Below are 18,447 nucleotides of genomic sequence, written 5' to 3' on the forward strand. Positions count from 1 at the left end.
AGACATTTGTTCATTTATGCAGACACATGCCAACAGGATTTATGTAAGAGGGTACCCATTTCTGCTCAATTTGAAACATCTTGGTTCTCTCTCTGGAATCTAAACCACACTGATTTATGGCTTTTAGGGACTCTTTGTATTTTAGCAAAAGCATACTTTCAAAAAGCTACAGTCAGAAACTCTATCAGTAGAAAAATGAGATACATAAAGGTCCCAGTGCATCTCCAAAGAACAAGGTGTCAGTATCTGTGCTGCCTCCTCTTGTACACACGTGTGACCCTAGGTACTTGCACAAGCACAAAAACAGCAATTCCACTAATTTTTCATGGTAATGCTGCAGATTTTTTTTTCTGGCATACTATAATATGCAAGTAGGAGTGGATTTTTGAGGGATAGAGTCTGGGAAGAACAGGCTTGGGATGGTGATTCTGGTTTTTCAGTTTTGATGAGCTGGTGTGGGGTTTTGTTCTTGGTCTATGCAGCTGACCAAAATTTGCATCACACACATTAAAACCCTAAATACATATTTACATGGAAGACTGGTAAAGAACAGAATGAAAGGGAAACATGAACTGCTGCTAAGAACTAGCAACAGTGAGAAAATAAAATTTGGGGGGGAAAAAAAGGCAGTAAACTCTGAAAGGCTAAGTGCCTTTGGTTTCTTTTCCCTATAAACTGTTCCCTGTGTCCCACACTTCTGGAGTGTGAATATAGACTCAGCTGTAAGTACATTCCATATGAACAACTTTTCAGCGCAAGTACTTTTAAACTTCTCACCATCCCAAATCTTCCAGTATTCTCAGGATTTCTTGTTCCACAACCCCTCTTCTAAAGACAAAGAATTTTTGCGAATAATCAAAATAGGAAATTCATGCACCATTGTTTAAATTTCCTTTTGCCCTGCCCCTGCAACACACAGAGCAACACTCAACACCCAGACTAGATGTGCTTATTGATAGACTCAGCATTTAGTATGTGATAAACTTCCAGCTGATGGAAGTTTGGCTGAACAACATACAAAAACAGTCAAAAAATTATAAATATTTGCCACATCCTGAAAGATTTCTGTTAAGCTGGGAAATATAGGCTAAATCAACCTATTAACAGTATTCTGTGCAATGTTTGCTTTTAAAACACAGGAGAATGAGAGATATCTAAAACAAAAACAAGTTTAAAAATCAAACAGCAAGCCATTTCTTTCCTCCGGTCCAAACAGACCTCAGTAGCACCCAAACAATGTGAGCCAACCCAAACTGTCACAGAATACTGTACTTATCTATCTAGCACTGCTGAAGCCAAGCACTGAGGGAGGGAGATACTAACAGAGGTCTATAGAATTAGTGCCATTAAGTTGAAGCAAAGAATTCATTCCCTGTACCTGAAGGGAAAAAAGTAGGTTAATAAAAACAACAATTATTGAGTAACTAGAGGCAAAAAGTAATGCTAACACAACAGAACTCAGAAAAATAAAGCAAAGGAGATGGGACTATCATGAGGGCACATCTTACAGAGCTGAGCCACTATTTTACCACTTAGATTTGGAAGTGCCAGCAAGGACAAGATCAGGCAAGCAAGTTGAAAAACGGAGAAAATGGGTCACAGAGTAGTGGAGACAAAGTGAGGTATTGAACTGCTCAATTTGCATCAAGACAACTTCAAATCTACATTTAGGTATGAAACTAAAGGAAAGAGGAGAGCAGAGGCACACAAACAGACCTGGGAGAACCTTTTCAAGGTTAGCTGATGTGCTGCTGCAGAAACTCAACAAGGGATCATAAAAAACCCCTTTGATCAAAGGTAAATCTTAAAAATGAAATGTTCAGGAGGTTTAATGCTTGAAGAAGCATGGGCAAAGAAACATTTTAAAAAGTACCAGGACAGCTGGTGATGAGAAGTGGAATCAAGGGAGTATCCTTCAGAGCTAGGGAAATCAAATCATATCTCTGCAATATTCATCTGACACAGTTACACCTTAAACATTGAAAACTCCCAGCTTAACAGGAAATTCCAAATGAACACCTTAACAGCAAAGCAAATGACACCAGCCAGCAATACCCACACTACAAGGCACAGAGCAACTGACAACATGGAATTATAGAAAGTTTACAAAAAATCCACTGAAAGGGCAGTTGTGGCATAATCTTTTGAAAAGAAAAAATTATTACAGGAATAAAACTTGTGCTCCTCAGCCAAGTGCCCTCCTGGACACTTTATCCAGCATCCTAACTACATCAATCAATCAATCAATCAATCAATCACTTAACTTTGCTGAGGAAGCAGAAGGACTTCTAGAGACTTTGGGGTTTTATTTTGTCAGCTTTTGGTTGGTTTTTTTTTTCACCCCTTCATTTTTCACTTTCTTTCTGAAAAAAACAACTTTTCAACTTGATCAAGTTTATTATTAGTAAACTGCAGCTTCAGCAAGGAATGAACAGCTCCTGCTAAGAAACAGCAGTGAAGCATTGCCATGAGAATCAAACCAATAGACAGCTGTGGTTCAGCTCCCCTCCTCTGGCAGTAGCTAATAAGCAACACTTTAACAGAATGTGAAATGCTGTCTACTAATAATTGGTCTTTGGTATACACAGTATCATTACAAGATATATGGGAATTTCTTGATTCCCCAAACAAAATAACTGTTTGGAAATAGTCATCCAAATATCATCTAAGAAATACCTGCAAGTGTATACAGTGCTTTTGCTGGCATATGTATATAAAAAATAAAGTGATACTCAGGATGGCTTTAACTTCGTGCTGTTGCAGACCATTAATGCAGCTCATATTAAATACTTGACTCAGGCAACTATATCCAATACTCACTGTGACATTGCAAGAAAATTGCCTTTTTGAAAAATGAAAGAATAATCTCCAAAAGCTCCCGGATAAACTCACGAGAGTCTTAACCTTGACACCTAACAAAATATCAGTTACTCTTTAAGCATAAGGGCAAGGATTAAACAGGCCAGGGTGCTCTCTCCTTCATACTGCTGCAGTTCACTAGTGGTCCAAATCAGCCATCCAGCACCATTACTACTAAACTTTTCCACTTCAGAATAAAGCCCCAGTTTTATAAATCAATTTGCGTTCTTCAGATGAGAGGCACTTACTAGTACTATTTGCTACTATCGTGCACACACTGTTATCTACACAAGACACAAACAAGCCTTTAGAAAACAACCTGTAGAGGTCTACCACCTTCTACTGACCTCCTTCAAAATAATTTTGGCTCTGTTTCAGCCTTTTATTGCTCTTTGGCACTAGCAATACACCATTTGATCATTATAAAAAGAATCACAGCAGATGCACCTACAAACAGAGCCTGATGCTTTAAGTGGATTAGGAAGAGATGAACTCTCAAGAAACAAAGTTCCTGAGTTTATGCTAATAAATTTACTTTAAAAGACTAAATTAAGAAGAAACGTATGCAGATTTCCTTAAGCACTTCTATTTTGTAGTGAAGATGCAAAAGTGCTGCTCATACTGTACTTCCCCACAGTATTCCAAGTATTTCTGTATTAGTAAGTTTTTCCAAACTTAAATTTTGCCCTCACCAAACACCGCAGCAGAAAAGACACCAGTGTAGCTGGCAGAGGGGAACATACTTATCATGCAATTAGCTATATAATGCTGCATTGTTCTCTTTCTCTCTTTACACTGTACAGAACAACAAATGAGATGGAACCAGCTTCACTAGATTGAATTTTTCCAATGGCAAAACCATCTTCACTTGATTACAGATCAGAGTTGGGAAGACAGACTCCACATATGAATGAAGAAATGCAGATGCAAGTGACTATTTTACAGTCGAGAACTATTGAGGAATTAATAGTCTGTCACATACAAACCAGAAGAGGACAAGCAAAACCAGAAAACCATGCTATAGTTACAACAGCACAATACATACAAAAATTTTAGCTCTCTGAAATATTTTTGAGTCATCTTTGCAGTGTAAATGTGCATGGGTAGGGGGCTGCTATCACTGTTGAGTTTAATAACACATAGAAGGGCACTGTTCATAGTTTTACTGAATTTACATTCATCTTTGCTTTCATGACTCTTGGTCACTTCTTACGTTTGCATGCCTTAACTTTTAGAGTAAAATAACAGCTTCACCTATCAGAATTCCTAAAATATCAAGGAACAGTAAAGAAAAAGTGTTTAGACTGAACATATGCCTCAAAAATGGTTTAGATGAAATTTTATAGTGTATCTTAGTTGTGCCTTAATAGGCAAGGCAGTAAGCAAAATGGGTGGAGAGCTAGAACTTTTTTATAGAAATAAGTCACTAGGAAGCATTCATCATTTCCCCCATACAAAAATTTGCTTCATTCCATAATTCACAGTAGCATATCCATAAAACTTAAGCAACTTACTTTGCAGTGGTCATACTGCTGCTGTAAGGTTGGAACATCCCCTCCAACAGGCATTTGTTTTTTCAGTTCTTCATCTTTTGCATTCAGCCATTTGATTAACTCTTCCAGGGATGTCAGCAATCTGTTCCATTTCTCTGCACTGGCCTCCAAGTGAGCCCTGTGATACAGCATAACAGCATCTTTAAAGCCCTGAATGGCAAAACCAGCTTGGGAAAACAAACAAAGTTACTCCATCACTAAGATGAGAAAGTTTCAAGTGCTTAATTACAAAGCAACTTTGTGTTAAAAAAAAAAAAAAAAAACAAACCTTATTTCAGAACACTTTGCACACCAAATCAAAATAAGCAAAGGAGAAACAGGGGAACACAGACAAATATGTCCCTGGTGCTGTAACTTATCAAAAACCTTGAACATTGCAAGTCTAAGCAACATAAAAAATTCCTGTGTTTTGTAGTGACTCCCCCACTGTTGTGCAACACACACAAACATTGTTTTGTGAGCTAAAGCACTGCAAACTTGAACTCTTTCACACCAGGACCTTGCCTCTCCAGAAGCAAAATCCAGTGTGTTCTACCAGTAGTTATCAATAGCAAATTGCCTGTGCTGCTGAACATATCAGTCAGTGACACACGGTTGCTTAATAAATCATCTCTCATCAATGTTGTTAGACTACTAATACAGTGAATCTTTTCCTCACTTTTATTGACAAATAAATCAAACTCCACAATATCTTTTTCTTTAATAATAATTTTCAGAAATACCTTGAGATTCAGTGTCTTCTCCCTGCAGTGCCAAAAATATGCATAGAAATCTTCAAAAGGGACTGCCTACCCCTCTTTTACTGCAGTCATTCTTTGTTATGCTATCATTCAAGATCAGCATGTGTCTAATTTATATCAGCAAAAAAAAAGTTTCTTTCTTCACACAGAGGGGGGAGTAGAGCTGAATGATTCTCAGTGTAGTCTGACACCAGTTCTGCAAGTTTCTCCCTGCTTCTGAATGATGAATGAAGTAAACTCTATTCCCTTTCCTATTTTGCACACTGTTGGCTATCTTTTTTTTTTCTGATTCTCTGAGAATCACACCTAGAAACTTTCACCTAGCTTGTATTATCATTCAAGTGACATTAGAGTGAATGTTTGGGGCTGATACAACAGCATTTGGATTGAAGGGATGATGTGCTACAAGGTTAAATCCAACACAAGCTTAAGTTTGGCCACACTGAGATCTCCCAGCAATACTAGCATAGATGAATCAAGGAAGAAGTCAAGTAAGAGTATATAAGGAGGGAAATACAAAGAAAAAAAATCCATATTTCTGAAAAGGATACACCAAGTACCTTTAGGAAGAGGAACCTAATCTCTTCACTCCTGTGAAGGAAAGTAACTACTTGGGAAAAAATATGAAACTAAAGTAGTTGCTGGAAGTGACATTTTATTGCCTATAATTTTGTGTGTTATAGTTTCTATTGTCCCTTATTGGTCTCACTTATACCTTTATCACAACACTGAATAGCAACAAGCTTCTAGGAGGTCAGGCCTAAATGCAGAGTCAGCATCCCACCATGCACTGAAGCACAAGCAAGTTGTGCTGGCCTTGGTGTGCAGGCCAGCAGCTTCTGAGCGGAATGTATTGTCTCCACTCTCCTGATATTTTTTCAGGTACTCAGAACTGGCCCTTCTTTCTTGAAATGAAAAGAGTTATACTTCTTACTTATCAGGCAGAGGAGACATATTGCCCTCTCATCTAAGCCAAGGCAGCCCACATTTGAACTTAACAGTGTTGCTATTAGCTTCTGTTTGCTAAAAAAGTATATCTGTATCTTTGAGAATTTCCAGTAGCAACTACAATTAAAATGTTTAGATTTATAGCTTTCTGTACATTTGATAGTGAAATCTCTATTCATGATGACATATTACTGTTTCTAGCATATATAAGCAGCTCTCACCCCTCAAAACTGGCACTCTCTGAGGCTTCAAGATTCTGCTCTAATTATTTAGTGGAATTCTTGTGTGCAAAATAAATTGGAGCTTTGTAAGGAGGGAAAAAACTCCTGTAACTAGATAAAGGACAATTTAAGGGTGATTCACCACTTTGTAACATACAATGCAATGACATTCATAGTAAAACAACTAATCTGATATAAATGAGAATGATATTGCATATATTACAGGATAAAACACATTGTAATTTACCACTAAGTACTTGTGTGCATGCCAAATTAATGTCAATACCAAAAATAACACTAGCAAGCACATGGTTTCAAAGTCCAGTGCAAGTTAATCCTGCAGAGGTAGGGCAGTACGGGGTGGAGAGGAAATGGACTACACCAGCAGGGACTTCAAAATTTTTCACCAAGTACAAAGTGACTTAACCTCCCAAAGAAAGATATTAAAAAGGGAAAAAATAAACAGGGAAAAACTCATCACATCAGCCTGGATTTTTCCAGAATACTATCCTTTTAATCTTATCAAAAGCAATACTGAAAGTGAAAGTAAGATGCAGCAGCTGAAAAGCAGACACAAGCATTCAATTCTCCTGGAGAACAAAGAAACACATTCAGTAAATCCCATTCAAAGCAAATGCTGCACAAGAGCAAGAGAATCAAGATATGCTTTAAAATGCAATTCAGTGTAAAGTTTTAGTATCATATTTATATTTGTCATACAGACATTATCAGGAAGAGAAGATAAACTATGCAGAAGTTCTGAAATGTTTCTTGGGCTTTACTGTTCTCTCTCTCGGGATTACTGGCCTTTGCTTTGGAGTTGGTACCTTACTGATAAAGAACCTGCAGACAAAGCTTCAGGTGTTTGTGTTCATGTGACAAGTGAATTGGCAAACTCAGGGATTTACTAGGTCAAGTGATGGCTTAAGAATCTGCTTTGATCAAAATCGAGGTCAGTTATAGATGATTGTGTCTGGGCATGAGTTGGAGCACAAATATTCACCAGCAGCAACCACTGGGTATGCAAAAGCACTCCTAAGGGAATCCTGGATGAACCTGAAGAACACAGATGCTCCCATCCAACTGACCAGACTGAGAGGAACCCTTCCCTCCCCCTCCCGCCCATGCTGAATAAAATCATCCAGAAAACAGCAACTCTGACACAACTCCCCTTCTGTTGACCCTGAGAGGCTCTCTTCACAGCTGGAGACCTCCTCAGCTTTTGATTCTGCTATGGAGGTAGCACTTTTCCTGCTGAGTGGCAAGGGAACACACGGAATTAAAAAAGATTGGTGGGTGGTCTAAATATAGAGAAACTCCTTTTCCGTTTGTCCCATGCTTTTACCTCTACCCTCCCCCAAACACTAACATCCTCACACCTCCTGCCCTAGGAGAAACGAATCTCCCCTAAACATTTGGCTTTAAAAAGCAGACCCCCCACAAGCCTGCAGCTTTGTTTTCTTCCTGGGAGTAAGATAAAGACAGAAAAAGAAAGAAGCTAAGTCTATACAATTTCAAGGAGAGAGGTGCAGCATCATAGAAACTCCAAGTACAGGTTTAAGCAGCTTCTGTGGATTTAAAAATATGTCAGAAAAGCACGGCTTTTCCAGTTTGGAACTCCCTTTAGTTACAGTAGCAAAGAAGTAAACTCAGCACAGTGACTAGCAACACCGGCTCTAAGGACTGAAGTGATGAGAAAAACTCATGCAATCTCTCTTCAGGAGAGCAGTATTTTCAGCAATTAAAAATCAGAATAATTGGAATGTATGCATACCTGAAAATATTCTAAAGAGCTTAGAGAAACTTTAATTTAGAAGCACTATGCCAAGCTAAAACCCTTTATGAAACAATCAGCTTTTTAATTTTCAGTCCTAGCATCTAGAAGTTACATGTTGTTCTCACTAAGTCATCCATATAATTTTGCTTTCCAATTCATCCTTGTAAAAAGATACACCAAGAAAGCAAAAACTGAAGGCAAACAGACTTCTATGCTTTGTTACTCCCCTACGAAGGCTTTCAGGACTCTTGCACAAGTTAGAAAAGTGAACTGCAATCAAAGAGCAGAGCAAATACATTAACTCAGAAATACTATGCTCTTTTCAGTAGTGACTGAGATTTGAAAGGATAATATCCTTTTCTTAGATTTGCACCAGTATTCTCTGTCTTGCCTATCTTACACTTTGATCTCCAGTGACATGTGGCTCCGCAGCACAGCAGGTACCAGGAGAGCAACATTAATGCTGTCCAATGGATACACAAGCCACGACTATGAAGAACAGAAAAGATGGGTCTGAATTCAGAAAATGTATTCTCAATTTCTGAGCACAATCAATCTTTCTGTACTACAGCCTTGGAACTCATAGCTGTACAGGATAAGTGGTTTGAAGGCCCTTTCTCATGGCCATCCATTTCTCCCAAATTATGACCAAGCCCAGGAATGGTCAAGCAACCCAATGGTTCTTGCTAGGACTCCACAATTTATAAGCTATGATTTTAAGACCATGCTTTTGTCTTTCTCTCACACCAACTTGTGAATAGAGCTTTTAACATCTCAAGTCCAACAGCTCTTGCATTAAACTGTGCATGTGGTGGAGCCAGTCTCTGCAAGGCCCCACACCAAACTGCTTGGTTCTTTGGGTTCGAGTCCTCCAAGGGCTTTCAAGGAGCTGATTTAACAGTTTCATTTAACTGTTCACCATCTGAAGGTTGGTGATGGGATAAAATTTACATGAAAAGTAAGTATGAAATATTCCCCTCTATTTCAGTCATTCAAACTCTTGTGCCTGAATTTCAAGGTTGGCTCATTTTCCTGGCCTTTGGAATATCCATATGAATGTTTAACATTGTTTTAAAGGAGCACTTTTCTCAAACCAACAAGCAAGTTGTTGCAATTAAAAGCTCTAGAAATTATCCTCTGTGTAATTAATTTTCATGTAGAATTTAATTCAATAATGAACATGGCAGTATCTATTTCAAAAGTGGCATCACTGAGATTTAACTATTATCACACTTAAGCTTGGCACAGATAGGGTCAAAACACTGTAAAATGCATTCCTTGATTAATATAAGTACTTTAAAAATGTTTAAATTGAATAGCAGCAACTGAATTATTAATTTGAATTAATAATTTAAAACCAATTAAATGGATCAAGATACTTAAGATGCAAGTTTAGTAACTTAGTAATCTCAAAACAAAAATTTTGGAAAAACAAAACGATCAACAAACCTCTGATTTCTCCTCAAAGTCATGGCAGATTTGCAGAATTATTTCACTGACACTGCCATTGATTTGCAATAGAAAGACTCAATGACCTTTCTGGAAATTTTGGTACAAAGTCAGCAAGCTACAACTGTGAAGCTCTGAAGAGAAAAAAAGTAGTTAAGCCTACCTGGTGAAAAAGTTCACCAAGTTTTAATATTTCCACTCAATATTTCCACTTTCATGAAGGGATCCTTCATGAAAGAGAGTACATGGATCATTTCAATGCTGTGGTCATATTTGTCAACCTCTAAGAAGAAAGGACCTGTCCCCCACTACACCTTGATGTTTTCATTACTTACCTGATGTTAGCTGACTTTGCCTTCAGGTCGTTCCAGCGCTGGTTCATGTCATCAAGCCGGTGCTGGAGCAGAGCAGCTTCCTCAGAGTTCCCCAAGGCTTTCACCATTTTCTGTCTGTTTCCATCAATGCTTTTAAAGATGTCATTGTGGGCATCAATCTCAGCTTGGATGTCCTGAAATACCAGCAAGAAAAGTTCAAACATAGTTCTGTAAGTAGAGGAGGGGAGAGCTGACTCTCATGAGTGCTCCTAAACAGTAGGACAGAGCACGTATTCCAGCTTCCTTGGGTGTCTCTGATAAAAGATGCACAGGAGAAAACCTGCAGTCCTATTAACGTCACTACAAAAGGTCTAGCTTTCTTAAGTGTGATAAAAGGAGTCTGAAAGTCATCCAAGGCTGTGAAAAAGGAAGTAGATTTATAAACACCAAGTTCTGTGATGTTGTGTTTTGTAGCACTGAAGGTAACTAACTGTCTCCTGTTCACCCACGCATTTCACACAGTGTGGCATTTGCAAATGCACTAAAACTCATTTCCTCTCCAGAAATTACACCGATTCAGCCTTAGCTATGTCATCTCTTTCTTCTTTGAAACAAAACATTCCAGAAACTTTAAATAGTCTAGTGAAATGCAGCCTTTACCTAGTATTTTAGGTCACACAGCATTTAACTAAAATCTTAACTTTAAACCCTAAACTGCAGCTAAATGGTTACAGCAACCAAAAGTCCACTTTTACAATTAAACTACTTTGCATAATGGCCTGAATATATGGAGAGTTAGACATAAAATGGTAGGATATATTATAATCTGATTTTCATAGTAAATACTGAAAAGAAAAAGAAAAGCTTGTGATTTCCATTCTGTTGATTCATTTCTCCTCCCCTTAGAAATTAAACACATTTTATTCTCTCATCTACCATCTGCCTCAAGAAACACATTACAGATATTGTCTTCATCTAATTGAGCACAGTATTATTTTTAAAACACATAAAAAGAGCAAACAAAACTTCCTGCACCACTGCCAATGGTTTCTAGCATCCATACATCACATCTATGTATACTCCAATAAAGCAATGTAAATGTGTTGAAAGCCAGGAGGTGTACTGGCTGTCTCAATAGGATTAATCAACGAAGATTATGACAGGAACTTGATGCAGATGTAAATAAACTTCTTTTGCAAAGGAGGAAATCAAATATCTGAAATTCGTTAAAGGTTTTTATTCTTCCAATCAACTCCTCAGTAATCACCATCTGTTCCCAGACGCAGAAAAGGAAGGGGCTTTTTTACCTCCCCATCCTAAAGATGTATTCCTGCTGGCACATATACAAATGGAAGTGGAAAAGTAGCCATGAATTTGAGATAGAATGAAAGCTTTCTAGAGTTAGGAAAGAAAACAAAAAAGTCAGGATACAGGTGAAGAAGAGGAGGGAGGAGAGATGGGGCAGTGGGAAAGGAGGTGAGAGAGAGAGGGAAGCACTGGTGAAGCTCTGTATGGCCAGAAAAGCTACTGTGTGACTTTGGACAACCACTTTTATTTGCACTAAGATTCCCTTCTTTAAAGCAGGTAAAAAAACACTTTTTCTGTCTTTGAAACAACCTGATAAAAATCACCATTCTAAACACAGAAACAAAAATGACATTTAAAAGGAAAAAACAAAATGGAATTGTCAGATGATCAGCCAACCCGAATAAAATGGCAGTCACTAGCTGAATTAGGTGCTAATCTAAAAATATTTGCAGCTCCTGTCCTTACAACTCCAGCATGCATGCAGGTGCAGTGAAACCCAGCTCAATCCCACAGAGCAGGAGGTACAGCCACTGCACAGAATTACAATTCCAAGTACAATGAATTTGTGCTACAAAAGCCAGGTCATGCAAAACATTTCTCTTGGCCTCTTCAAAGTCACAAATGACAACTTCATCAAAAACAAACTGATCTCTAATCTTCCTTCTACAATCACAATATTAACTGTAAATCCATTCATTATAGAACCTTCATAAAGCATTCTATGGTTTTACTTGAGACGACAATTCTGCATGCCTGCTCAAAAATGTTTCATTCACAATGGGTTTGATTCTTACATTTTCCAGTCATCAAGTTACATTGATTAAGGCACAATAAATCTGCCATTCACATTCTTGAGTCCCATCTGTAATAACCATGTTGAGACAAATCAGTTCAAAGAATAAAGTTTCATAATTAACTTCTCTCTCATTTCTGCTTTCCATTTTCCAGGTGAAAAAAATCCAACCAACCACTGCCAGCTGATAGATAACCCAATGGGATTGATAAAGTTATTGAATGTGAGTTTGTCACAGCCCTCAAAGAAAAGATGGAGAGAAAATCAAATAACATACCCCACATCAGTGTGCACATGGAAGACGTACAGCAGGAAAGTGGGATGTGAAAAATTACTAACAGCAAGAAATGGGCACAATAAGTTAGTTTTCTCCAATAATGATATAAAACATCTGGATTTTTATTCAGGCACTGTCTTCTGGATGATGGGCTCCCACCTCATCCTAAGACTACTGTAATTGCTAGCAATTGGCAATATGCTCCTTTATTCACAGTGTTATCCAAGTCTTTCAGGTCTTATTTGTAAATATGTGGTTGCCCTACCTTCAAATTTCTTTCTTCAAAGTGGAAAGGACTCTCATTCTGTAAACCCCCCCATTTATGTTCCTCCTAATCTATTATTTCTCTTTCTCCTGCCTTTTTCTTGGTCTTTGATTCTCTATTGTCCTCTACATGGCAAAAAATGGGATGGAAAAAGTTGAATATGCCTGCTTGGGTCCCAGTGAGGATTAACTCTTTCTAGAGTTAATCCACTTTCAATTCTGCAATATTTTAGAAGAAACTCTAAGTATTCCCCTATTATCACGTGGACGTTCCCATATTCAGAGTCACAGGGGCAATACACTAGGGAATGCAGGAGAAGAGGAAAAAATTCTGTTGCTTTTGCCGCATAAAGAGGGAGATAGAACTGTGGAACTCCATCACTGCTCTCAGCCCAGTGCTTAAGGGATATGGACCAGAGTGGTCTCCCAGTGCATGTGAAACAAATCAAAGGGCAGAGAAGAGAAAAACAAAACAAAAACACAATAGAAAAAACCTTCAAAATCCTAAAGAAATACACTACAAGCAGAAAATGTCTTCTTGCTTTATCAACTTTTTTTAAGGCACTACTATAAAGATGCCATATTTTGCTAATTTTGCAAATATTTATGTGCACTTGGCTGCTAAACTGAATTGATAATTTATTGTAGAGGTCAACATATTTGTTCACATGCAAGTGCTTGCAGGATTAATGCCCTAAATTAAAAGAAAGCTTTTTGAGGAAAAAATAAACCTATGTATAAATCAAGGTGAAAGCTCCAAAGTTTGAAAGGTAGAAAGGAGAAGAAATAACTAGCTTGGCATTTAGATCATACTTAACACTAGCCAGACTATTAAAACATTGACACTTCCCTAAATTCCTTTTAAGTATTAAGATCAAACTGCTGCCTTTTCCCACTTTGATGTGGTGATTTCAAAATTTTATTTCCATTCTGAATCTTCTCTGCCTTCTTTGCTTCTCTCCCTCTTTACCTTTCTTCCTGCAGAATTCGTTATATGTTTGGATTTGATTTTAAACCTTGTCTCCATAATAAAAACCTTCTTGCTTTAACTCCCACTGAATAAAATCTAAATGATCATGCAATGACAACTGAAGAGCATGTGTCTTTAAAGAATGTATAAATATGTGCCACTCAGTAAGGCTGCAGATGGAAGTACTGAAAAGGACCCAAAAACAAGTTGCTACTAGAACAGCCCAATGGCAGACTGGAGTGACACACCCAGGGTAAATGAAGTATATGAGAAAGATTGGAACAGAACCCAATTTAGGAACCCAACTCAATCAGCTGTTAAACATTTGTCTTTTCTTTCCCCCTTATAAATTGCAAAGATATGTTAAAAGCAGTTACAGCATTAGGCATAATTGTCCTTTGGAAACTATCAATACTTTAAAAAAGGCAAGAAAGCTCCAAGCCAAACTCAGACATGATGCATCTTTTTTCTAAATTATGAGTCCAGAGGGTCTCTAATTCACTCTGCAACGCTCTAAACTATTCACTTCTAGATTACGCTCTAAACTATTCACTAACTAGATTCACTTCTACTCACATTTTTTCAGGTTTTGTCTGTATTGACAATATACCAGTAAGGATGGTAAGTCAAAGTATTTCCCTTTTTACAGGGCTCAAATACTTTTGTAGAAGATAGAAACACAACTAATGAAGATAAAAAAAAAACTAATGGAAGAAAACTCTATGACCAAATTAAAGTAGAAGAAACTATGCATTCTGAAACATACAAAGTGTTACTGTATTGATTTCTCACTATTAAAAATTCTGGGGTAATAATACAAGGATCTAAAACAGGGAAGCTATTTTATTTTGTAAGGGAAATATGTTCCCATAGTATTAAAGATTCTTTTATCAAGACCCTAATCAAATTTTTCTTACATATAGGGCACAAAACTCAACTTAGTCTCTCCAGAAAAAAGTCAACAGCATTCTGTACCAAATCATAGCTTCACATAGGGTTTAAAGGCAGGACTCATCAATCTTTTACTACATACAGCAAAATTCTGGATTACACTCCAATTATTTTTATGTTTATTAGGAAACAGAATTCCACTGTATTTTTGTAAACATCTGACCACATATCAGGAATGGCAAGTTATGCCATGCAAACGACAAATGGCTTGCAAGAAATGGACATACAGGTACAATGCCGATGCTGTGCAACAAGCCTGGCAGCATCTTGTGTTGGCACACAGAGTGCTACAACCTTTTAATACCCAGATACATCTCTTGTATGTGGCTTTTGAACCACATGCTTATCTCAAAAGGAATTAGTGGGCTTGAAGTTGATTCTTCATAAATGAAAATCAGCTTGAAAAATTGAATTTTCCTTAGCAAAAGTTACTCCCAGGCTATTTTGCCAGAACAGTTTTGTACCTCCTGCACCCAATGCAGATGATGCCTGTGAGTGAAACAGGTGTACAGAAAGTCTCATGAAAATGATTGTCCATTGCCTTCACTGACAGCACTCAAGTCAGCAAAGACATGGTTACAGAAATGCTGCACTTGCATCTTTCAAAGGTCATGAATAAATGTGATGATGGCTCATCAAAGTACCTGCAGAAAAATCTTCAAGCTGGAATAGGTGGAAGAAAAATGTCAGTGCCAACCAAAGGACATAACTGCACACCACAGACGTAACGCCACACCACAGCCAGAACTTCGCTCTTTGAGGTCTCACTGCAGGTAGCAAAGGAATTGACCTTTTGTTGTTTTGTTTTTTTTTAATAGCACATTGTTTAGTTTATCTTGAACCAAGTACATTTTACCTGCTTCTGCCAACTGCCTCTGGCAAAACTGCTGTGGTAGATATTCCTTTTAGCCTCTGCTTTACTTGGAGCTTTTCACTTTCTGATGACTCTTAAGGAAGGGCAGGATAGAGGTGTATCAAAGTAGCCAGTGTGAAAGGGAAACTGGACTTCTATTGGTCTCAGCCTTAAAATGCTGGGAGTAGTTGGGAAAAAGGGATGCTCATGTAAAAAGAAGGCTATAAAAATCTCATCTCATCCAGGAAGTCTCTCCTCTGATGTCAGAGAACAGTCATGCCTTTAGAAAGGCTCATCCCATCTGCTCTTCCAGAGGCCTGCCTGCAGTGGCCTCTGAAAAGGTGTTAGTTTGCTGCTGTTAAGCAATCCATTTACAATGAACTCACATTCAGAAGTAGGTGTACACATTGAAAACTTTTAGGTGGAATTGCCATTAGCTTAATTCCACTATTGCCAGAAGTGCATAAAGATGAACATCAAACCTCTCTCAAGTGTCATACACAGACCATACTGAATATCACTGCCGCCACTGCAACTTAAGTGTAAGATCAAAGCAATATGCTGTAGATATGACAAAAATGTATTTACCACTTAAACTCTCAGATATTTCATGAAGAAAAACCAGGACCTTTTTGGGGGAAAACCCATTTTGGGATACTTTTCACTTCTAATTTTCAAAGGTTTTTATTACCAAGAGCCTTGTACCAACACATAAAGTTTCTAAAAAGTTGATTTGACGCGCACTTAAGCCTCTTGGATAAGAGGTGACATATGGTGTAGTTAAAAATTCATTGTATCACAAGAATGATGATACACTTACAGGAAGGCTGAGAACACCATACTGCCTTCAACAACCTCTGTGGCTCCATTGCATGGCATAGACTCAACATCTGAGGGGCACCATAAATGTGTTAATACTAATTCCAGCAGTCACATATTTATGACTGAACAAAGCCAAAACTGCCCAGCCTACTGCAGTGTAATGTGACTCTGTTTTTGCATAGGAAGGGAGTGCCGTGCAAGCTTCTGCAAATGCCATCTGGCTTCTGCATTACGACCACAGTAACAGCACTCATCATTCTCTCTGTAGAACATACATTAATGAATCCAGAGAGCTGAAAGTAGCTTACGAGCCAGGATTGCTGTCATGGCACTGTTTCTCCTGGCAACGAACACCTCAGGAAGGACAGGATGGGTGTGTGGGGAATCATAAGAGGGACAGATGAAGCAGGGGAGGAAGGGAGCTTGTTAAAAAAAAAAAAAAAAGGAAAAGAAAACTTGCTAAATAAGCACAGACTAAAAGTCTATGGTCAAAGTCTACCAAATAAAATGTTAACCTTCTCCAGCACCAAAGTAGCCTTTTATGTTGCATTACAAATTTCAGCACAGTAGACAACAAAACTTCACAGCAAGCTTCAAGCTAAAAAATACAGCAGAGCTGTGAGACCTCTAAGTTTTGGTGAGGATTGCTATGATCGATTTCTTTAAGATAAACACTGGAATATTCAAAGTCACAGGGGAGGGCTTGGAGTTTGCAAGTACCAGGGCTTGTATGATTCATAAAATATTAGAAACACTGGTTAAAAATTTCTTTCTTAATGAAGTCATGAAGCATCTCAGGGTCTGGCACATGTCCTTATCTTTACAGGCTACCACAGCAGCAGCCACAAGAGAAGAGTGAAGGCCAGATGACAGACTGGGAGCAAGAGAGGAGCCAGTGACCCATCCAGTGAAGAAGTCAGATTCCAAATCCTTTTACTGTTACTCTTAGCTACTTTTGAAAGAGTCATGCTGGGATCCTATATAGTGACTGTCTCAAGCATACTTCTCCCTGATAAACATAACTGGTAACTACTGAGGAGAACACTGGTTTACACTTTAAAAGAAGAACATCCTGAAGTTTAAAAAAACACAGAATAAGGCTTTGCAACCTGCTCTCCTACTGTGAGATCACATTTTTAAGGCGTTTTATTTTGATTCATAAATAAACTACATTGTATTTTGTTACATACTGTGGTCTTGCAGGATACAGGAAGTTCATAGGGTGAAAAAAAGAAGACAAAGCAAATCTTAACAGTGTTACAACATGCAAGTGAGGTTTCCCTAGAACTGCTGACAAACAGATGAAAACAATCTGTTCTATAACATTCTCAAGTCTCTTGCTCATCAGCACAATCACTTCAAAGCCAAACCTCCTACCTCTAAGCATTACTGCTACCAAACAACCTGGAAAGAGAAAGAGTAACTAGTTGGAATAAAAGAAGATGAAACAATGGGAAAGTTGCACATTCCTTGCATATAATTCTACCTTGAAATGCCATCATGAGATCTTCTAATTCAACTAAAGTAACATTCAACTACATTAAACACCAAACTCCAGAGCCCTTGCTTTATGCCAACAGTGGAACAAGGTCACTGGCAGCTATAATGTCCCCTTATACCCTTGACTTAGCAAAGCCCAAGCTGCTCTTCATTTCCTTTGGAACTTAAAATTAAATAACTAAGTCAATTAAAATGCCCACACTCAGAGGACATGCTCTAAAAGTAATCTTGTAGGACCTGAAATGAGGAAGATAAGCAACATTAGATTTCCATAAACAGAGTGCACATGAGGACATAAACAGCAACACAGAAAAGCTAAGTTAAACATCAACCTGCCTTTTTTATTTACTGTGTAATTTCCAAAGGCATACACAGCCTTTTCAAAGGCATGTGTGCAAGTGCCTATCATACCTTTTCAAATTTTGTCAGCAACTCACGTAAGCTGAAGTTCAGGCCAATCATCATTAAGCGTCTCCTGAAGCCTACATTTTCCTGGTATGTCTGCCAAGCCAAGTCTATAGCCTTCAAAAAGTTTCTCTCCTTTCCACCTATACAGTCTCAAAATACTCCAGGCACTCCAGTGTGTGTCCCTCTCCTGGGCTGTGCTCCTCTGGGAACAATTCACACAGCGCCATCGTCACAGTCTCCATGTCCCTGCTCCTTCCCATAGGCTGGACACCCAGGGGTGAGCCGCTGACAGTGGGTGCTGCTCCTTGCAGGGCTGACCTGACCTCATGGCACTGTGGGGATCTCCTTGGCTCCACACCTCACCAGGACTGCCTCCAGCTCTCCTCAGCAATGGCCTGCAGGAACCAAGTGCTTCTGGCAGGCCTCAAGCTCTTGGTCTC

General features: G+C 38.4%; 1 protein-coding gene across 1 annotated transcript in view; it reads right to left on the reverse strand.

Annotated features, from left to right (window-relative positions):
- Positions 1 to 18,447, reverse strand: part of UTRN (utrophin) — a 341,981-nt gene that overhangs the window by 107,255 nt on the left and 216,279 nt on the right. Inside the window, exons 53-54 of the mRNA XM_058801643.1 lie at positions 9,883 to 10,055; positions 4,374 to 4,530 (exon numbers count right to left, since the gene is read on the reverse strand). Coding sequence (XP_058657626.1) covers positions 4,374 to 4,530; positions 9,883 to 10,055 — 330 coding nt within the window. The remainder of the gene's footprint in view (positions 1 to 4,373; positions 4,531 to 9,882; positions 10,056 to 18,447) is intronic.

The sequence above is a fragment of the Ammospiza caudacuta genome, chromosome 3 (assembly GCF_027887145.1).
Source record: "Ammospiza caudacuta isolate bAmmCau1 chromosome 3, bAmmCau1.pri, whole genome shotgun sequence".
Taxonomy (NCBI): domain Eukaryota; kingdom Metazoa; phylum Chordata; class Aves; order Passeriformes; family Passerellidae; genus Ammospiza; species Ammospiza caudacuta.